Source organism: Cryptomeria japonica, chromosome 8 (assembly GCF_030272615.1).
Source record: "Cryptomeria japonica chromosome 8, Sugi_1.0, whole genome shotgun sequence".
Lineage (NCBI taxonomy): Eukaryota > Viridiplantae > Streptophyta > Pinopsida > Cupressales > Cupressaceae > Cryptomeria > Cryptomeria japonica.
In genome coordinates this window covers 676,219,412-676,241,562 of record NC_081412.1, presented here as the reverse complement: position 1 = coordinate 676,241,562, position 22,151 = coordinate 676,219,412, and the positions used below count along the sequence as shown (strand labels likewise).

The following is a 22,151-nucleotide window of genomic DNA, read 5'->3' as shown; positions in this document are numbered from 1 at the left end:
GGATCCAAGACAAAATTCACTAGCATTCTCAAACCCTTATATATGAGAAATAGAGATAAAACTCAAATAAATAGAAGAAATGGTAATTTGAATTACTCACCATCCTTAAAAAGATATACTTAAGGTTCAATGCTTAGATTTGAATATGAGATACAGGCAAAAGCTAGTGTAAAAATGCTTAGATTTGAATATGACATACAGCAAAAGCTAGTGTAATGAACAATGGTACCTTAAAGAAAGAAGTTACATTTCACTAGAATGGGGAGAACAAAAATGATAACATTAAAAAATTCCATGACCGAATTGATTTATGGTTTACAGACTGCATATCCTTGTTACTTGGATACAAGAAAGTTACAGTTTGTCCTTTTGCTGATAGGTTATTGACTGGATATCAATAATATTATCACTGATCATCCACTGCTTAAATTACCCAATAAAATTAATTATTGAGACTTTCTGATGCTGATGTTCAGTTAACAATAGAAAAGATTAATGGGTTATCAGAGCATCACAAACATAAGATGATTCTGATAATTAAAAACATTGATGTGAAATTTGTTATTGCTGATTAACCAGCTTCACCCACTTAGCAACACTAGGAACTCCCTGGTTCACAGCAAAGACCATATAGTAGCTTGGAGGAGCGATATTTGCATTTGGAGGAGCAGTTGCAGTTACAGTATATGTTGATTCACCAGCACCAGCAGGAATGGCAGATGAAACCTTCAATTTAACCAGTCTCTGACCCTGAGAAAATGAATGTGTTGCAAATGGGGCACTTGCCATATTGACCTCAATTATTCCTACAACATGAAGTTCAACAGAGATCTCAATGCTAAAAGTGGATCCATATGTAACAACATCAGGAGATTTGATAATACTTGGGCGGAGATTAGCCCTATCAGGTCCAAGATACTCAGGTGAAAAAGCCTCAACTCTGAGTTCAGTAGGAAAGGGTTCATCATAAACATAATAGTAGTGAGGATTACTACCAGCTACCAGTATCCTTCCATCTGGTAACAAAACTGCAGTGGAATGATACATTCTTGGTACTGTACTAGGAGTAAGGGTCATAAATTTCAGGTTTGGAGCTGCAGAGGGTTGGTACAGAACTGGATTTAGACATGGTTGGGATGCCAATTCAAAGCCCTGTGAACCAGCCTGGGCACCATTTATAATTATAGCATCACCAGTTGGAAGCATAATCATGTCCCCCATAATTCTCACAAATGGCATATCCTCAATAGCCCATGAAGGCTCAGGGTCTGTTGCCACCATTCTTCCACAGCTGCCATTGGCTGTGAGAGGAACTCTTTGAAGGTAAGCACCAAATCTTGCACCCCCACATATAACAACTTCCCCCTTTGAATAATCATCCTCTGGTGTCAGTGCCAACATCACTGATGACCCTGCAGAGGGGTAATTTCTAGGGCCACCCTCCAATGGAGGATAGTTTTTAATGATTTTGTTGGTCTCGTAGTCATAGAGAATCGATTCTGTGTTGGCAAAGATGAAAAGATGCCCATTAGGTAGCAAATGCACATAGGGATACAGATTGTCCATTTGGAGATCTCCCGTCTGAGACAAGAAGGGCATATCGATTGGATCAGAAGGACTGGGAGGGTAATACTCAATACTGTGCACACCCCTTCCTCCAACAATTATAACCCTCCCATCAGGAAGAATTTGATTTGTTGCATACCAACGTCCTTCTTTCAACTCTTCATCCTCCAGCTCATTCCAGTCACAGAGCTCCTCTGAAGAACAGGGTACAAACTTCCTGATCTTTTTGTTTCCATCCAGGTCCCCCCCTGTCTGCAACAACGTACCATCAGGAAGAAACTGTCCAGAAGAGCACCACGTATCTGTAAATATCTTCAATGGCCTGATTTTATTGTTGTCAGGGTTGAAAAGTACAGAATGTGCAGTGCAGTCATGCTGCTGTGTTTTGTCGTTAGGATTGTCTCTGCAATTCCCAGGTGGCAGGGAAATCCTACTCTCCCCTATATCAGTCCTGTCCAGAAACACTACTGTTCCATAATGGGTAACTGCAGTATGCATTGATGCAATCCCTGCATTCTCAACTAGCAGTTCCCATGATCCTGGAAGGGATTCTGTAACTTTGAACAGCAAATTTAACAGTAGAAATGCCTGAATAAACAATGCAGGAGCTGCTGCTGTCATTTTGTATCGATATGTACAGCTTTAGCCTGTACAAGCTTAGGACCAGTGTAGCTACCAAAATCGCGTTGCTGGAAATCTTCATCACAGCAAAAGATTTCAACAGGGTTAGCGTTTGAGTCCTGAGCCTAACAAGCTCAAAATTAAAATAAATCACTTAAATTGAATATGAACTTCAGAGCAGTGCTCTACTGTTTCCATTGCCAACAAAGTTCATAACCCACATCAGCAGTAGTACACAGCCCGCAGAATTATCAACGTCATTTACTAAAAAAATTCATCAGTATGCTGTGCTTCTGGATTCATCTGCATAAAATTTATTTACATCAACGTTTTGGATCATGATCCAGCTTTCTCATCCTGATGATAGAATTCTATGCAGTTGAATCCAGAAGCAGTGCGTACTGATCACTATAGAATGTAGAAATCTAATGTCTATAAAAAATTCATATTAAACGGATTCTACTGTAGCAGCAGAACCAAGGCTGAAATAAAAACTATAAATTCGAACTACCTGCAAGCGTGAATGTTTGTAAGCTTCATAACCCCAAAAGCTTGTTCTTCACCAGATCAAATACTTTTCTACTTCTGCAAATTCAATGCATCTCTTAGTTATAGCTCGTCATAATACTCTGTCAAAAACGAAAAACGTCTAGCTTTTCAAAACACAGACCACTTTATGAATACATTGAATCAACTAATTACTCATGGACCCTTAACCTAAAGATCTACTTCAGAAAGGTTCCTTCAATTTTACTAGCAGTTTCACACATAGGCTTGGTCTACACTGAGAGTTAGTAAGAATACTTTCTGAGATCATCACGACCTGGTTGCCCAAAATCAATTTGAGCTATACAAAGAATAATTTGTGGGCGTGATGGAATCCACACTTAAGATATCCCGATTCCACAGCTTAATTGATTTGAAATTGTTACAGAACTAACCAGGTAAAATCACGGACCCACCAAGATTGAACTTTGAGAGAGAAATAACAAGTTTAACTATACTACTCTATAACCAGGTGAAATCAGACCCAGCAAGATTGAACCTTGAGATTGTTACAGAACTAACCAAGTAAAATCACAGACCTACCAAGATTAACTCTTGAAAGAGAAATAAAGCATTTAACTATGCTATTCCATAACCAGGTGAAATCAGACCCACCAAGATTGAACCTTGAGAGAGACATAGCATATTAAACTAAATTATTCCATAACCAGGTAAAATCACCAACCCGCCAAGATTGAATCTTGAGAGAGATACCACATTTAACTATACTATTCCATAACCAGGTAAGATCACAGACCCACCAAGATTGAATCTTGAGAGAGAAATAACACGTATAACTACACCTATTCCATAACCAGGTAAAATCACAGACCCACTAAGATTGAAGCTTGACAGAGAAATAACACATTTAACCATACTGTTCCAACAAGACTTTCAGTGTTACGAGCTATATGTTTCAATTTTTCAAATTTCATACAAGTTTACAGGTTTGTAAGCTTTTGTATGGCAAGATTGTTTTGTTTAGCCAACGTAGTGTTCACTCATTCAAATTATGCAAATGCAAGTGATTTGGGGAAGAAAACCGGTACCTAAAATCTGGGTACCAAGAATGGGTGGTTATGAAATCACTAGTCCAGAGAAATTACTAAGATGGGTGGTTTCCAAAATGACAGACTGTAGTAAAATCCAAATCCTCCAACAGAAGTACAAGAAAACATACTGCAAATACTATACAGAGAATCTTCAATCACTTACGCACAGTAGCAGAAAAACTGTTAAAACCAGTAGTTAAAGAATTAAGTACAGAATTCTCTGCAGCTTCCAAAGTCAGGTTGTGCGGATCAAAAGCTCAGAACTTCCACCACTTCTTCAAACAAAGATATGGCCTTCTTCTTTGGCAACTGACACAGTTGTAGACCAGTTGGAGTACTAGTATACATTGAAAAAAGAAAAGACAAGCAAGAAGATGACAGAATATAACTGCCGAATGCCTTTGCAAAATTGCAAGTAAAGAAGAAGAAGATGCGTTTAACTGTGGGTCCTAAAACACAGTGACTAAAACCAATGGAAAAAGCAGTTGAAAGCAATGGTGAGAAGAAATGAAGCAAAGTGAAAATTGGCATTATGTTTACACATGTGTGTTTGCATGCATTTTAGCAACTTTACGTTTGTAATAATTTGCAGGATACCATGATTCTTCACCTTCACATTTGTGGGGGCTCCATTAAGCCTTAGCAATCATAGAAAAAGACTTTGGGGACAAGAGTGGATAGATATTTACACAAGATTTGTCTCATTGAAAAGGATTACATATATTTAAAGCACATATTATTATTTGTTTAAGGCCAACATGTGACAAGACATGAACAGTTGTAAGGCCCTCAACGTCTAGTTGCATGATAAAAGTGGATAATCCATTGCATGAGTGGGCCAACGTATACTTTAGGTTATGGTGGATTATTTTATTTTATTTTATTCATTTTTTTGAATTTTTTTGTGGTATATTTTACTTAACAATGTAATTACTAATTCTAGAGATCATTCTTACCCAAGAAAAATGACATTGTTAGTTGGAAGTCTCTTAAAAAGAGCCATAGTTAGTAAGTGTTACTCATGCCTTGAATCTTGCCACCACACTTTTTCTTGTACTGGTGTATAGGGTAGTTATTTTTCTTGATACCACTTCTTCCCCCTGTATTGGTTATTTTTGTGATAATACCACTAATGTTCCAATCAGAGGGTGATTAACTTTTGATTAGATTTTGATTGTACTCTTTAAAGTTCACAATCAATATTTTTTAATTACTTAATGATAGTGCTATTATTGTTAGATTAATATAATAATAAGAAAAAAAAAAGTAGGTTAAATTTGATTTTATTAAAAATAATAGTACCATTTACTTTTCAAATTTTAAATTAAATGTGGGTGTTGAGATTGCATTAGAATTAGAAAAGGTCAGTAGATTTAGAGAAAGTTTAATACAATAGATTGATTAGAGGGGGTAAGTACAAATGAAAAATTGAAAGACATAAATATAATGACATTATTAACATTGTTTATTATTTATAAATAATGTATACATTATGATATATTGCATGACGTATTAATTTCAACAATAAATCCACCCTAGAAAAAATAACATTATGATTAACTTTTGATTGTACTTTTTATATCTTAATCAAGAGTTTTTTTGAACTACTTTATAGTAGTACCATTATTGCTAGGAAAACTAATAATTACAATGGAATTGTTTTACTTTGATTTTACTATTAATTATTAGAGCAAGTTAACTTTGATTTTTCTAAACATAATGGCACTATTCATTTTTCAATTTTAAATTAAGTAAATTAAATGTGAGTGTTCATATTGCATTAGAATTTAAAAAGAAAGAGGGTAGAGTTAGAGAAAGTCAAATTCAATATGTTGATTAGAAGAGGTAGTGTGTATATGAAAAATTGAAAGACATTAATATTGCAACAATATAATGACATTATTAAATAATTTATAAATGATGTTATATTAAATGAAATATTAATTCTAACAATAAATGTACCTTGGAAAATGTTGGTGTGAATAGGGTATTTTATCTAACTAGTTCATTAGTGGCTCATATTCACATACTTAAGTTTGATATGGTCCTAGGTAATATTTCTAGAAGGTGTTAGTTGTCGTAAGATTTTATCTTATCTTTTGGTATTTAATATTTGGAGTCCTAGGTCATTTAACATTTGACACTTTAGTTGTCTCATAACATAGGATTACGACTTATGTCACAATATTGTCTAATCCTATCCCTAAAACCTTGTCTTTATAAGCAAGACATCCTATATACATTTCATATTCAATCAATCATTCAAGCATCCATAATCAAGCAAGTTGTTCTTGTCATTTTCTCTCTTATGGAAGGTTTTATGTCTTGCAAGTGATCCTAGGGTGTGGGGAGTCACAATCCAACTCTAACAAAAAAATAACATTATGATAAGATAAATTTGAAAGCTTACCAAACAAGAATAACAAGATTCCAATTTGGAATTCATTATTGAAACTAAATGAAATAACTAAATATAGAATTTGGAATGCACAAGATATGATGACAATTTTCCTAAAGCAGTTGAGTTAGTTGCAATGATTTGGTGGACTAGTTCAACATATAGGAGCAATGGTGCCAAGTGAAGTCAAAATTAATGAGAGCGATTGCAACTAGCTACCATCACATTCTTGACTTTAGGTCTTGGAACTAACTCCCATGTCTCATTCTTCTTCCAGAGCACCTTGTCATCCCTCCTCCTTGCTTCTACATAATAGCTTGCTTCAATCTTTGACAATAAGGAAAAATGTACTTGTTAAGGAAAAATGTACTTGTTAATTTGTCCTTATTGATCTTCTTTGAGTTTGAATACCACTATCTTTGTCTCCTATAATCTAACCTTCATGTAAGTATTGGCTATGAAGGTAGCCACCCAAGATCTAGAGGCCATGGAAAGAACAACAACAAGAGAGAAATAATATGTGACAAGAACAAACCAAGTATTCTCATCAAGATGCAAATAGATAGATCAACAAAGGGAATGAGAGCACACAATAAGGACATGTGGCTCAATAAGATGCAAGGGTGGGTAGGAGTTAGTTAGAACTCAGCCACCCAACACAAATAAGTATGCATCCTAGGAAAGGATAAGTCCACCTAAAGTGGAAATGATCCAACTATTCCTATGCAATTCCCTAAGTAAGCTTAAGTAAAGTGTAATTATATCCTAGAGATTAATAAAATTAATTAATTACACCAATACTTCAGAATGATTCTTTTGCACATATCTTGTCAGATTCTTTTCACTTGTTATCTTTGATTCGTTTTGGAGTCTTCATCATCCCTACAAGTCAAATCATGTTCATTGTCATCTTCTTCTAGAACCTCGCTTGGTTGCAATAATTCATCAATACTTACACTTGCACTTTCTACTACTTTCCTTAGTCTCTTGTTATAAAATTTGTATGATTTGCTAGTTATTGAATAACCAATAAAAATACCTTTGTCAGATTTAGAAGCAAACTTACCCAAATTCTCTTCATCTCTTTTGATGTAGCACTTTCTTCCAAAGATTTTGAAGTGTCTTACTAATGTTGGTCTTCATAGCTCATACAGTGTCTTTGTTGTCCTTGGCTTGGCTTGAGCTCTATTAAAAATGTATACTACAGTCTGACAAGCTTCTCTCTACTAAACATCTAGTGATTGTGCCTTCTTTAACAGGGTTTTGGCCATCTACTAAATAGTCCAATTGTTTCTTTTTGTCACCCCATCTTTCTGTGGAATTCTAGGTGTTGAGAATTGCCTTTAGATTCCATACTGTGTAGAATATATTCTTCATATCTATCAAAGGTGAATTCCTTGCCTCTCTTTGATATTAAACATTTTATTGTTCTACCAATTTCATTTTCAACTAGTTCTTTAAAGGATTTAAATTTCTTAAAAGCATCTAATTTCTCTTTCAAAAAACTAATCTAAGACATTCTTGAGTAATCATGAGTAACCAAAATGAAACGCATGTCACCTTGTAGACTCTTAGTCCTCATAGGGCCACACAAATAAACATGAATTAAGAATAATGGTTTTGTGGTAGAATATTCCTTAGTAAGAAATTGTGTCTTTGTTTTATTCCCTGCATAACATGGTTTGCAACTTGTAGATGGAAGCTTTTTATCATAGGCATGTCCCTTAGAATTCCTTTTGAGCTAATTCTCACAAGGTCATGAAAATTGATATGCTCTCTACCAAAGCCTACTTTCTTCTCTCTATATGAAATTTTGTCCATTTACTTCACTTAGATGATACAAATCATTGTTAGTTATACTTGTTAGACAGTTTAGATAACCAGAAGACAACTGAGAGGGGGAGTGAATCAGTTGTCACAGATTACCAGAAGTATTAGCAATTTAAACTATAATACCAGAATCCAAAACAATAATACTGGAATACAAATTAAGCATAAACAATAATCATATAATAAATACCATCCACAAGACACCAAGATTTGTACGTGGAAAACCATGGTGAGAAGGCTACCCATAGTCAAATGATACTTTTGTAGTAAGTATGTGAATTACAATGAAGGGGCATGCACTTGTAGGAAGGTCAACAACCTATAGCACACTACTCATCACAAAAGGAGTCTCACTCACTACATACAAATCCAAACTACAATCCGGAAAAGTGTTGAATTGCAAAAGATAGCATCTCCTATGCCTGAGTACAGTTCCGATTAAGCTCAATACGGAAGGACTAAATCCTCTTACACAAACCCAATTCGATCTCCAATGATCGACCAACTCCTCTTCCTAAATGATATTACATTATTCACACATTACATTCCTTGACCATGACCTCTTACATTAACCATGATGATCTACAATGAGATCTTACATCTATATATACAAACCCTCGACCATAAACAATCAGGTCAGCCACTAGATAATAAACCAATTACATAATTACAAACCATGTCGGCCTTAGACCAAAACAAATAATATTAACACATAAGACATCCTAGAAATACAACAATAGGTCCTATCCACATGTTACATTAATGCTGGTCCATAACCTAGATCAACCGAGACCAAGTATAGGTCCACACGCTTCAGCAATGATCTCCAACCACCAAGTCTCAAACACGATCACCAACAACATCCTAAAACTCCATCAGAAGCTGCACCAACACCACTTATGCAATTCATCAAAGATCTCCACCAAAAGCTATGCCAATGAAATCCTCACTGGAACCAGAAACTAATCTTCTAAGCAAGCAGGATAGCATCCAATCACTAGACCAAAACCAACTAACCAAATATGAGTATAAGTATCATGAACAAGCCAATTCCATCACCAGATTATACCAGAGTCTACCGGATCATGCCAAATCCAAGTTAACCAGAAACCACTCATCCTATCGGGACCAGAAGGGTGTCGGTAAAGCATCCAAACAGGTAGTGTTGACATCAATGACAAAACATCAATGCAACACATAATCAATTTCACCAAATGGCCAACAATCTCCCCCTTTAGCATTGATGGCAACATTAGATGTGAAAAACATCTAAGTACCAAGAAATGCCAAACAAGACTCCCCCTATGGAAGACAACCAACAATCACCTGTATATAGCTCTGAATATCAATATCTCTCCCCCTGTGAATAATATTTCTCCCCCTTTGATATTTACTTTGTTTTTCACATCACTATCTCTCCCCCTTTGACATCAATGCCAGAAATCTGACAGAAATATCAAAGCAAAAATCATAAGCCTCTGAATCTCAACGCTAACTACTCCTCTTGAGTAGTAGCATCCCACATCAGTGCTGAAATGAATAGTGTCTTTGATAATGCATGTCGGACTGATGCCAAACCACATCAATCAAATCTTTATCGAAGGGGTAGAAACCCCCAATCTGTCTCTCAAGTACTCAAATGCTTCCTTGGATAAAGGTTTAGTGAAAATATCTACAATCTGCTCTTTAGTGTTCACATAAAACAGTCTAACTTCATTTGCTTCCACCTTCTCCTTCAAAAAGTTATACTTGATAGATATGTGCTTTGTCTTAGAATGAAATGCCGGATTCTTTGATATATCAATAGTAGCAAAGTTATCACAGTGAATAACTATCGGTGCATCACAATCCACCTTTATATCCTTCAACATTTGCTTTATTCATAAAACTTATGTACAGTTAGTAGCAGCAGCAACATACTCAGCTTCAGCAGTAGATAAAGAAGTACATGACTATTTCTTGCTGATCCATGAAACCAACTTCTTTCCAAGAAAGAAAGCTCCGCCAGAAGTACTTTTCTATTCATCAACATCTCTAGCCCAATCAACATCTATATATGCACATAAAGTAAAGTTATCATCCTTAGGGTACCATAAGCCATATTCTGATGTACCTTGCAAGTATCTAAAAATCCTTTTCATTGCCATCTCATGATTTTCTCTAGGATCACTCTGAACTCTTGAGACAATACAAACAACATTCATAATATCAGGCCTAGTCTAAGTCAAAAAAGGCAAACCTCCAATCATAGATTTATATCTTGTAGGATTTACTGGTGTAGAAACATCTTTTCTTGTCAATTTCTCACTTGTAACCATAGGTGTACTGACCGGTTTAGAATCTCCCATACCAAATTTCTTCAACAATTCCTTAGCATATTTAGTTTGATAGATAAAAACGCCTTTGTTAGTTTGAGTAATCTGTAAACCTAAGAAAAATTTCACCTCATCAATCGTAGACATCTCATATTCTTTCTCCATATTCTTAGAAAATTCTATGCATAATTTATCTTCACCTCCAAAAATAATATCATCAACAAATACTTCAACAATCAGTATATCATCATCCGTGATTTTATAATATAAATTACTTTCAGCGCTGGTCTTAGTAAAACCAAGCTTTAAAAGATATTTATCCAACCTTGCATACCAAGCTCTAGGTGCTTGTTTCAATCCATATAAAGCTTTCCTTAACCTGCAAACCATATCTCTATCATCTGATAGTGAAAAACCATCAGGTTGCTCAATATAAACTTCCTCATCAAGATCCCCATTCAAAAATGCACATTTAACATCCATTTGATAAACCTTGTAGTTTTTATAAGTAGCATAGGCAAGAAATAATCTTACAGCTTCAATCCTAGCTAGCAGTGCAAAAGTCTCTCCATAATCAATTCTTTTCTTCTGAGAATATCTTTTACAAACCAATCTAGCCTTATTCCTTATAACTTGACCATCCTCATTCAATTTATTCCTAAAAACCCATTTAGTTCCAATAACATTTTTATTTTTAAGTCGAGGAACCAAAGTCCATTTGTTATTTTTCTCAATCTGATCTAATTCTTCTTCCATAACTTTTAACCAAAATTCATTTGTACATGTCTCAATTACTGATACCAGTTCAACTTGTGAAATTAAACATACCTCATTAGTTGCCAGTCTTCTTCTTGTCATCACTCCATTTCTCTTATCCCCAATGATTTGATCTTCAAAATGATTCAGTCTCACACACCTAGGAGTCTTCTAACTCTCTATTCCTCTTACCTGTTCTTCAGTTACAATAGAATTCTTTGATTTTGTCGGAGTAACTGGTTCAACTCTTTGTTGTGGTAAAGGTGCTACCAGTTCAGATATAATCATTTTCACTGTCGGTTCCTTCTCATAAACTCTGATTTGACTTTTGCTCAGCTCATCTACTTTACATTACCACTCTCTGCAATTCTCAGCAATCTCTTGTTATAACATATAAATGTTTTTCTTTCATTAGAATAACCAAGAAATATGCCTTCATCACATCTAGGATCAAATTTCCCAATAGTATCATCTCTCCTGATATAACATTTACTACCCAAAATTCTGAAATACTTAACTATAGGTGTATTGCCAAACCATAATTCATAAGGTGGCTTACATGTTTCTCCTTTGATATGTACTTTGTTGAATGTATAAACTGATGTACTCACTGCTTCTCTCCAGTAGATATGAGGTAGACTTGCTTCCATCATCATTGTTCTAGCAGCATCCAATATAGTTATGTTTTTCCTTTCTTCAACTCCATTCTGCTGAGGTGTTCGGGGAGCAGAAAATTGTCTTCTTATACCATGCTTGTCACAAAAGTTATTAAACTCACTGGATGTGAATTCTCTACCATGATCTGACCTCAAACATTTTATCTTCAATCCTGTCTCATTTTCCACTTTAGCCTTAAAGATTTTAAACTTTTCAAATGCTTCAAATTTATCTCTCAAAAATGTAACCCACATCATTCTAGAATAATCATCAATGATTAGCATTAAATATCTATCACCATGAAAACTTTTAACCCTAGCAAGGCCACATAAATTAGTATGAATAAGATCAAGAACATCATTTGATTTATCTTGTATACTGCTAAAAGAGGTTCTGACCTGTTTACCCATTTGACATTCTTTACATATCGGATTATAGGGCTTCATAATCTTAGGTATATCTCTAACAGCCATAGTTGAGCTGATCTTCACAATGCAATCAAAATTCACATGACACAGCCTTTTATGCCATAGCCAACTCTTATTAATCTATGTAATCAAACATGTCTTCTCACCGGAGTTCAAATGAAATATATTACTTTTTGTTTGTGTACCGGTTGCAATCTCCAAGCCATATTTGTTAATGATTTTGCATTTTCCATCCTTGAACTGTAATTGAAATCCCTTATCTACAAATTGTCCTAGACTCAAAAGATTATGCTTCAAACCTTCAACATAATAAACATTGTCAGTATTGTTCTTACCATCCAATGATATAGTTCCTTTTCTTTTAATCATACATCCCTTGTCATATCCAAATCTAACTAGTCCACCATCAAATTCTTGCAAAGATGGAAAGTTCCCTTTATCTCCGGTCATTTGATGTGAACAACCACTATCAATTACCCATTCATCCTTGTCCTCAATTTTAGCCTTGACTTTGATTTTTGCAGATTCCAATAGCTTCTAGTTTTGATTTGAACCAAAGGACTTTTCTTTAGTTTTGACTTTTAGTTTTTTCTTTTCATAGCTTGATTTTTCATCCCCAATTAGTAAGGGCTTTTGTAATTCTTGTTGATCCAAGTCTAGGAAAGGAGTGGAAATGGAATGAACAGATGAAACGGTAAAGCTATGTGAGTTCTCAAAAGGGCTGGTGATATGCTCAATAGATTCTTTGTTGGAACCACTCTTAGGACTATTGATATCAAGAGATGCTTGCACCACTAGAGGAGATTTGCATTCAAACTTAGTAGCCACGACACTAGGTGGTTCACACCCAATTCCTTGATATTGCAAATTGTTTATAGATTGTTCTTGTTGACTGAATACCTTAGGAGATAGTGGGAGTTGATCAACATGAAAGATATACTCACCACATCCCATGTCTTTAATCTTGAACTTTTCTATGATCTCTGCTTGTTTTGATGTAGAAGCTTTCACGCATTCTGGATCCACATATGTCAAGGATGGAGTAGCCTCTCAATTGACTTGAATTGTTATTTCTGATCTAGGTCACAGATTATTGCAATATATGAATGGATTTGGGTCAGCTTTGACGGTCACTTCAACTCCATTATGTGGAAACTTGATACATCGATGATATGTAGATGGGACTGCGCTCATCTCATGAATCCATGGGCATCCCAAGAGTATGTTGTATGTGAGCTCTAGATCAAGGACTTGACAAACGACATCCTTTGTAACTGGCCCAACTCTGAGAGGTAAAGTGACTGTGCCCTTGGATGAGTGCTCTTTGTCATCATATGCCTTGATGGTGATCGCATGTGTAGAATTCAAAGCCTTTTCAGAATATCCCAATTTTTTAAGAGTGTTCAATGTACAAATGTTGAGATTGGCTCCTCCATCTATCGGGACTCATTTTATTCAATGTTTGTGTAGGAAGGCTTCAATGTGTAAAGGTGCATTATGTGGCTGGCTCACGGAGGCATCGTTAGCTTCTGTAAATGTAAGGGAGTGTGGAACGGAAAGGTATCCCACCATGGCTTGAAACTGGTCCATGTTAAAATCAGTAGGAACAGAAGTGTCTCTCAAGATTTTGTCAAGAATGGCTTTATGTGTGGGGGATATGCGTAAGAGCTCAAGGATGGAGATAAGCGCGGGTGTCTTCCCTAACTGTTCTACAAGGTCATCACAAACTACCAAATGTCAGTCTAAGCACATCACACACTTTTCAATGGATAATATCTTTTGGATAGTTCTTTTAACACTTTGGTTCAACTTTTCTATCTTTATTTTCGCTATCATGATTTTTGAGTGACTCCATGATGTCTCTGACTAGAAGAACAAGGAAGGAACATGATATTTTATTGTCTGTTGTCTGAAAATTAATCATTAATATGTGCAAATTTGTCTCAGGACATGATCATCAGAGTATCATTGAAGACATTTCCAATTTGCATATAGAAATGGTTAATACTGCCTGTTTTACACAAGCAACACTTAGGTCATCTTGTTTCAATTATACCTCGATGCTTGTGCTAACTTGCAATATCAAAATCCAGAAAAGAAGTGCTCAGGTCATCATGCTTTAATTATACCATCGATGTTTGCACTCACTTCCCACATTAAAGAAAAAAAAACTCAATGATGACAAAACGCAATAACTCAATGACTGGTCCGATGGTAGCTTTGCATTTCATTTGCATTCACATTTGCATTTAGCTTGCATTTCACTCTTGCATGGGATCCCACAAGATCATCTTATCCAAGGTTAAATCTATCGCAGGAATCATCAAAGCATCATCATAAATGTGTACACAATTAGACTGATGACTCATCTCTCTCCAGATATTGTCGACCCAGCGCAAATCTTATGCTACCCCCTCAAATGGACCCACATCAACATATTTTAATCTTCCTACAACCTGGTATCAAAAAAATGTCAGTTGTTTATCCAAGATCAACCTTATCAATCGCTCTCATCTAATCTATTATATCATGTCTTATACATGATGTATTTTTCTTGGAACCAGATGTTCTGATCAAGTCTTATATAGGATATATCATTCTTGAAACCAAACGCTTTTGATCATCTTTGTCTTATACAAGAGGTGTCATTCCTAAAACCAAAATAAATCTTGATCTTATCAATCTAATCAATATTATCAATGTAATCAATCAAGCTTTATCAATCATCACAACGAGAACCCCATCACCGTGATCAAAGAACTCGCACTTTCATCAATAAATGTTATGGAAATTGAATCAATTCTCATCGAGAAATCAATTTCGCAACAATCCAACCACTCCAAAAGTCAATTATCTCAGTTGATCTCTCGAGGGGCATCATCGTACCGCAATTTATCAATCAATGTCTAGGGCATCTTATCGAACCAATATCATTATCAAAATGAGATTATTCTTTGAATCAATGCGTCATCAAACCTAAAAATGGTCTGAAGATAATTAATTGAATAAGAAATTATTTAATTAATCCTCCTTCCTAATTTAATTGAATTCATTAGCAATTTGATTAAATCTCTTTCATCTACTTATTAATAAATCTAAGGATTTATTTAATAGGTTCATTTCAATAGTCCCCTTTGATTAATTAATTCAAATTAATTAATCCCCCCCATTTAATTATTTTCTTATAATCCCCTAATTAAATTAAACAAATCAATTTATGAGTTGTTGAAAGTTAATTAGCCTTTTCCTATTATTTGAATTTTTAAATTCAAATTACCCACATGCCTCCTAACTTCTAACCACCTAACCTAACCATCCCCTAACCTAACCCTGGGTTTTACTAATCATATCCTATCTTGCATATCCTAACCTCCTTATCCTAACCTTCTATGGTTTGGATATTCTCCCCTTGAGACACATGGCACTTTGGCCACATGTCTCCTCTCTTGGACACTTGCCCTCTTATGAGCAAGGCTCCTTGACACTTGTCACCACAGAGATGACAAGTGTCCCTCCCTTGATATCTTCATACTCAATCTTGACCGTTGATTCCTACATCCTCACCCCTGGCCTTGGAAATCCTATAAATATCTCCCATTTTGGAGCACAAAGGATCCCATCTCATATCAATTTAGGCATTGTTACTATAGGCATATCATTTGAGCATTGTTATTATAGGCAATTGCATCTTAGATCTAGTTGAAGAGGTGAAAACGTAGCAAGGTGAGATCAGACGGATAGTATGCAAACAAAGCATTCAAACATATCAAAAACATGAAACATAAACAAACCATATGAAAACATAAACACATTATTTATACCTTGCAAGATTATACCTTCTCCCTTAGATTGAGCTTGGTGAAGTGAAGGAGCCCCTTGGTGATGCTCCACTTGATATGCTCCTTTGAGTGATTTGAATGTGGTTGGCTCTCCAATGTTGTGCACAAATGGGATGTGATGGATTAAGGATCAAAGGATGGAATGGCTAAGTATGGATGAGTACTAATTTTGGCATGGTAAGGGTATAAGGATGATTTATTGGGCACAAACTAGAAGCATCGATTTACTAAACTTGGAGATGAGATGTGAGGGGATGGAGTCCTCAATTTATAGGAAGAGAGGAGTAAAAATGGAGGGCTAGGATTGACCCAAGATGGAGGGTCAGGATTCCTTGTGAGCCCACACAAGGCCCAAGAGGAGGTGACAAGACAAGTGTGGAGACCAAGAGATATGCCTTAAAGGCATTTCTTGTCTCCACACTCCTCAAGGTTCATTGGGAAGACTTCCCAATGTGCCTAGGGAAGAACAAGGAATAAGATATTCCTTGAGGGATAGAGATGAAGAATTAAAAATTCTTCAAACGGGATGTTCATGGGGATTGGAGGAATAAGGAGGAATTAAAACTCCTTGGAGGATGTCATGTCCCCTCCTTGATCATTATATATATTTACTAAATGAAATAATTAATATAATAAAAACCAGTGGATCATTATTTGAAATTTATGTATTTATTAAATATTATTATTTTATTAATATTTATTTCTAAAAATATTGTTGAAATATTCAAATAAAAATAAATTAATATTATATTTATATTTTATAAAAATAATATACATATTCTTAATTATAAACACAATTTATATATTTAAAATAATAAATATATAATTGTGAAGATCAGGGGAAATTTAGTTTGGGTGTTGTATCTAATTTGATCTGCTTATTCAAGCACTATGACTTTGGGTAACAGCCAGGAGAACCATACGTTCAATAATACATCGTGAAGGGAGTATATGATAGACAGTAATTATGGGGACAATGATTAATATGTGAAGAAGATAGTCGACGCCCATTAAGAAGACAACGATGAAATGAAGCATCCTTACCGTAATATATTTACGGGATTCATGGATTACGTTGTGGAATATATGGGATTGATGTTTGAAAGGTACTGTTGCTTTCATGAGAGTCAACGATCGCCTATGCCAATATCAATTAATAATAGTGATTAATATGACTAAAACTTATCATCGAAGGTTCAATTGAGACTACAAAGTATTGATGATAACGGTGATATTGATGATATCGGTGATATTCATGCCATGATACATTAACAATGGCTAATAGAAGATATTAATATGGAAAGGTCTGAATTACATCTTGTGTCATGGGAGCTTGGGTTATTCACCGCATACGCATCTCATGGGCAATACAACGGTTTAGAATAGTTAATGTCGAGCGATGATTATCATAAAGTGGAAAGGCACAATTATGAAGAGACATAACCAGTAAGAGATGTTCATTTCCTATATTACATAATAAAGATCGAACTCATTCTATGGAGGGGTGGGGGGAAATAAGGAAGATAGTAAAGGGAAAGGAAGAGACCGAACTAAGATCAGATGAAAATTGTTATTAATTTACAAGCAACAACATCCCTATTCTTGGTGGTATGCGTGCTTAATATGCATGTTGAATATATGAAGCCCGATAATGTTTTTATATAGAATTTAATAATAATGTCATTGGCTTCAATATAATATACAGTTTTCATCAGAATAATAATACGGTGAAGTGCTTAACAATAATAATATTACCATAGACTGCAAGATGTATTATAATACATAATTTTATAATAGTGGCAGACCAGATCTGACGTGTCAGATCTGTCTACTCTTACCAGCCACTATATATATATATATATATATATATATATTAATAATTAATGTTTTTTTTAGTAGTGGTAGTATTAATGAAAGGTAATTAGGAAATCCATTAATAATCGGTAATATAATATATTATATGTATCTATAGAAATCTTTATCAGAGAATAATAATATTAAATAAAAATCAGAAAGAACTCTTAGAAATAGTCAATAAGAGGAATAACTAAATTAATTGTCTAATAAGGAAAAGATAGGAAGAAAGGAAGGAGGTCTGTTGCGTGGATAGAGGAAGAGGTCTGGAAGCTACAGCTGCAGGTTACGACAAGTAAGTAATGAATGAATACTTCATTATATATGTTAATAAATATAAATAATGAACATTTTATTATTTACGTTAATGAATATAATTAATGCTTATTTAATGTATATATTAATGAATATAAGTAAGATTTTAATATATATATATATGTGTGTGTGTGTGTGTGTCTATATATATATATATATATATATATATATATATATATATATATATATATATATATATATATATATATATATATATATATATATATATATATATATATATATATATATATATATATATATATATATTAATGAATGAATAATTTAATATATATGTTAATGAATATAATTAATGCATATTTAATATATATGTTAATGAATATTTTAATATATATATATTAATGAATGGTTTTTAGATATTAACGAATATGTGTAAACATATGTTAATGAATATGTGAAAATATATGTTAATGAATACATATTAATGAATAGTTAGGAATATACGTTAATAAATAATTGTGAATATATGATAATGGATGTTTCTTGATTATACGTTATGGATTACATGTTAAGTTAAGAACATGTAAATGTAGATTATGAAGTGGAAAATAGTAATAAATTGTAAGATGTAATATAAATGTGATTGTATGATGGAGGCCATAGGGAGGAAACTCCCTTAGCCTAATGGAGGGATTATGATAATCCCTGGTAGGCAGTATATACTGAATATCTATATGCATGTATATGGCTTGGTTGACTAAGTTCATCCAAGAAGAGACGGATCTGATCGGTCCCCTCTGAGGACTTGGATGATGAAATGCATCATCCAAGGCAAGGAATTGACATATGGTCTTCCTTGGATAGCTTAGGTCTAAGAAATTACACCCAAGACAGGAATTGAATTAACCTTCAATTTCCTGGATGGCTTGGGTGTAAGAAATTACACCTAAGACAAGAATCGAATTAACCTTCGATTTCTTGGATGGCTTGGGTGTAAGAAGTTACATCCAAGATAGGAATCGAATTAACCTTTGATTTCTTGGATGGCTTGGGTGTAAGAAATTGCATCCAAGACAGGAATCGAATTCACCTTCGATTTCCTGGATGGCTTGGAACCAAGATGGGTTCCAAGAAGGCGAGCTTCACAGCCGCCTAAGGACATATCTCCATATGGCATTCATATCCTTTTTTATTAGATAAGAATTTTGATTGTGTTAATTAAGTATTTTAAAGTTAAGTTGCAAGTTAGATTAGTTATATATATATATATATATATTTGTTGTACTCTAACAATCTGTTTTGTAGGACAGTGATCTCTAACTAGTAGGGACATTACAGAGGATGGGATGCCTAGAGGTATGTGATATTTTGCAAATCTCACATTCACCTAGGAAAAGAGCATTTAAGGAGGGTGGTTGGATGGAAGGGACAAGGAGTTGACTTTGTGGCTAATCATGATGATTAGCCACTAGCAACTCATTAGGAGAGTGATTAGAAGAATGATTAGGTGGGATTAGGGTAGATAAGATTTGTAGGAGGATTTGACTAGGAGAGAGAATGAGTGGAGGGAAATAAAAATTAGAAGAATAATGCTAAGTGAGTTTAGGGAGTTTCTAGAAGAATTCATTAGGTTAATGACGGATTAGGAAAAAGGTGATTTGTAGGAATCACCTAGGTTAACTAATTAATTGAAATTAATTAGTTAAGAGGAGGATTTTGAGGAGACCAAATATTAAGGATTTTTAGAAGAATAAAAGGATTGATTTATTAAATAAATCAATCAATGTACTATAGTGACAATATTAATTATAATGAATTAATATTGAGGAGGAATTAAAAATTGGCACAATTAATAATGTCAGGAACTTAAAATAATTAAAATAATTATTCTTAAGTGTCTACATTTTGCCCCTCTTTTAAGCAGTGGTAAATTTTGCAGCAGGTAAAAGATAGAAAAAAGAAATAGATGCCCTAGCGTAAAGCATGGGAGGTGTATGCCCCCTCGATAATTTTTTCAAAAAAAATTGATGAAAATTTCTCGAAATGAAGAAGAAAGAATTTGAGTGGAGGAGATAAGTGAAAGAGAAGGAGGGAGTAGATGTAGAAAAACTAGAAGAGAAAATAGAAGAAGAGAGACCGCAAAGGGAATGGGCCCTCGAGGGGGCCCATATAAGTCACCAAGGGCCCAATGAGGAGTCATTTTTACACACAAGCCTTGGAGCCAATCAGAGCCTAGAAGGAGAGAAGGAGAGATGGATCGCATTCCCACACATGAGCATCGCGTCAAGAGGATCCAACAGTACGACAAACCCACTCGCTATGGACCACCGATATGTAGCCTCCTTTGTGGATTTTTTAGGTGAAGGATAGAATTAGGGCTTAGTTTAGGGCAAAGTTTAGGCGAGCACACGTGCTGATCGTCATTTTAGCACGCACACCTATGGGCTGGCGCGAGCATGAGAGCTCGCAGGCAATAGGCAGGTAAAAAGGTTTTTTTGGCGGGGAAAATGGTGTTTAGCGTAGGTGCTCGCGCATCCACGCAGGCATTAAAGGTGTTACGTGAGCGCTCGTGCATCCGCGCGGGCACTGAAAGTGTTACGTGAGCGCTCATGCTGTTGCGCAAGTGCTCACGTTGAAGGAGGTTCTAGGCCAGTCATGGGATATGTTGGGATTTTTGTTAGCGCATGCACCTGCAGAATGGCATGTGCACCATGTTTTTGGCGCGAGCGCAGGGTAAATCAGTGCGTGCGCTGGGGAAAGAAGAGTTTAGAGATAGGTTTAGAATTTGTGGGATAGGTTGAGGGTATGGCTACACCCAGAGGGTAGAATAGGACTTGAGGACATGGAAATAATGAATTGGTTTGATGCATGTCGGCTGAGTTGGGGTTGTTGGCTTCAAGGGAGCATTGGCCCGCTACCATGAGTTTATATCGAGAGTTGTGGTCAGATGAGTTGGAGGTGTTAGCTGCTCTAGGGTTGTATTTTATGGGCAGGTGGTCGAGGATACGAGCTCATACTGCAATGATGACAATATTAGTTGAGAGGTGGGACAATAGGTATAACACCTTCCATCTTCCTACTGGCGAGGCGACAGTGACTCTTCTAGATGTATGGAGGATCTTGAAGATCCATGTCCACGGCGTCATCCTAGAGTACCATTTGGATGCAGCGGATTTTTATCTTCAAGAGGTTTGCAAGTATGAGACCCCGTTGATGCTGGACAGGAGTAGGATGCACTTGGGTAGGGCGATGGGTATTCGGCATATTCCTCGTGTGGTACTGGTGATTTGTGGATTTTTGAGCGAACGGATTATATCGGATCTCGAAGGACATGGATTTCCAATTGGATGGAGCAGGTGTTTTTATTTCATGCTACATGATGGCATGCAGTATGCCTGGGGAGCGGCGATGTTGTCTCAGTTACATTATGATATACATCTGGTAGTGTACATGGAGTATGCTATCTTGTCTGGGGGAGTGACACTTCTCCATATCTGAGCTTGGAAGCATATTACGGTTACTCAGCCACTAGGTGTACAGGACAGGCATGGTCATTAGCCATATGTAGATAGGTACAGGGGATTGTTGCATTACACCCAGATAGGGTCTGTATGGTTTTGGCATCGGATTCTTGATGACCTTATGCAGTTTACATGGCGGCCATTTTTGGGGTGTGAGAGATGGAGGGGGGATTGGCAGCTACATTGGGCTAGAGTGGAGATGTGGATATTTGGCAAGTCAGTATACATTATGGAGTATTATGCACCCTATAGAGTAGCGAGACAACTTGGGTAGGTTCAGGACATAGTGGGGGACATCCCATTATATCCTCGGATTACACGAGAGGTGAGATATTGGGGCCCGACACCGAGTCCATTGGAGGGCAGGACTAGTTTTCAGATAGTGTCTCATTTGGTCTGGGATGAGCAGATGGGGGCAGGTGAGGATCCAGGGATGATAGGGGGATACAAGAGTTGGTGGGAGGGGCACTTTCCAGTACATCTTACCATTCCTGG

At 35.7% G+C, this 22,151-nt stretch overlaps 1 protein-coding gene across 6 annotated transcripts; it reads right to left on the bottom strand.

The window, feature by feature from the left end:
* Positions 1-259: 259 nt before the first annotated feature.
* On the bottom strand, positions 260-4,301 carry LOC131032377 (aldehyde oxidase GLOX). Of its 6 annotated transcripts, none has more exons than XM_057963335.2 (3): positions 3,783-4,301; positions 2,699-2,772; positions 260-2,263 (listed from the first exon to the last, which is right to left on the bottom strand). In XM_057963335.2, the coding sequence occupies exon 3, from the start codon at positions 2,185-2,187 to the stop codon at positions 562-564; it is 1,626 nt and encodes a 541-aa protein (XP_057819318.2). In that variant the 5' UTR covers positions 2,188-2,263; positions 2,699-2,772; positions 3,783-4,301; the 3' UTR covers positions 260-561. The 6 variants fall into 6 exon arrangements, with proteins under 6 accessions (XP_057819318.2, XP_057819315.2, XP_057819317.2 ...); XM_057963332.2 differs by having other exon boundaries at positions 3,949-4,301; XM_057963334.2 differs by having other exon boundaries at positions 3,953-4,301.
* Positions 4,302-22,151: the final 17,850 nt, after the last annotated feature.

What these genes read in the sequence shown, in the direction of transcription:
- LOC131032377 (XM_057963335.2), bottom strand. Translation starts at nt 2,187, where the DNA reads ATGACAGCAGCAGCTCCTGCATTGTTTATTCAGGCATTTCTACTGTTA.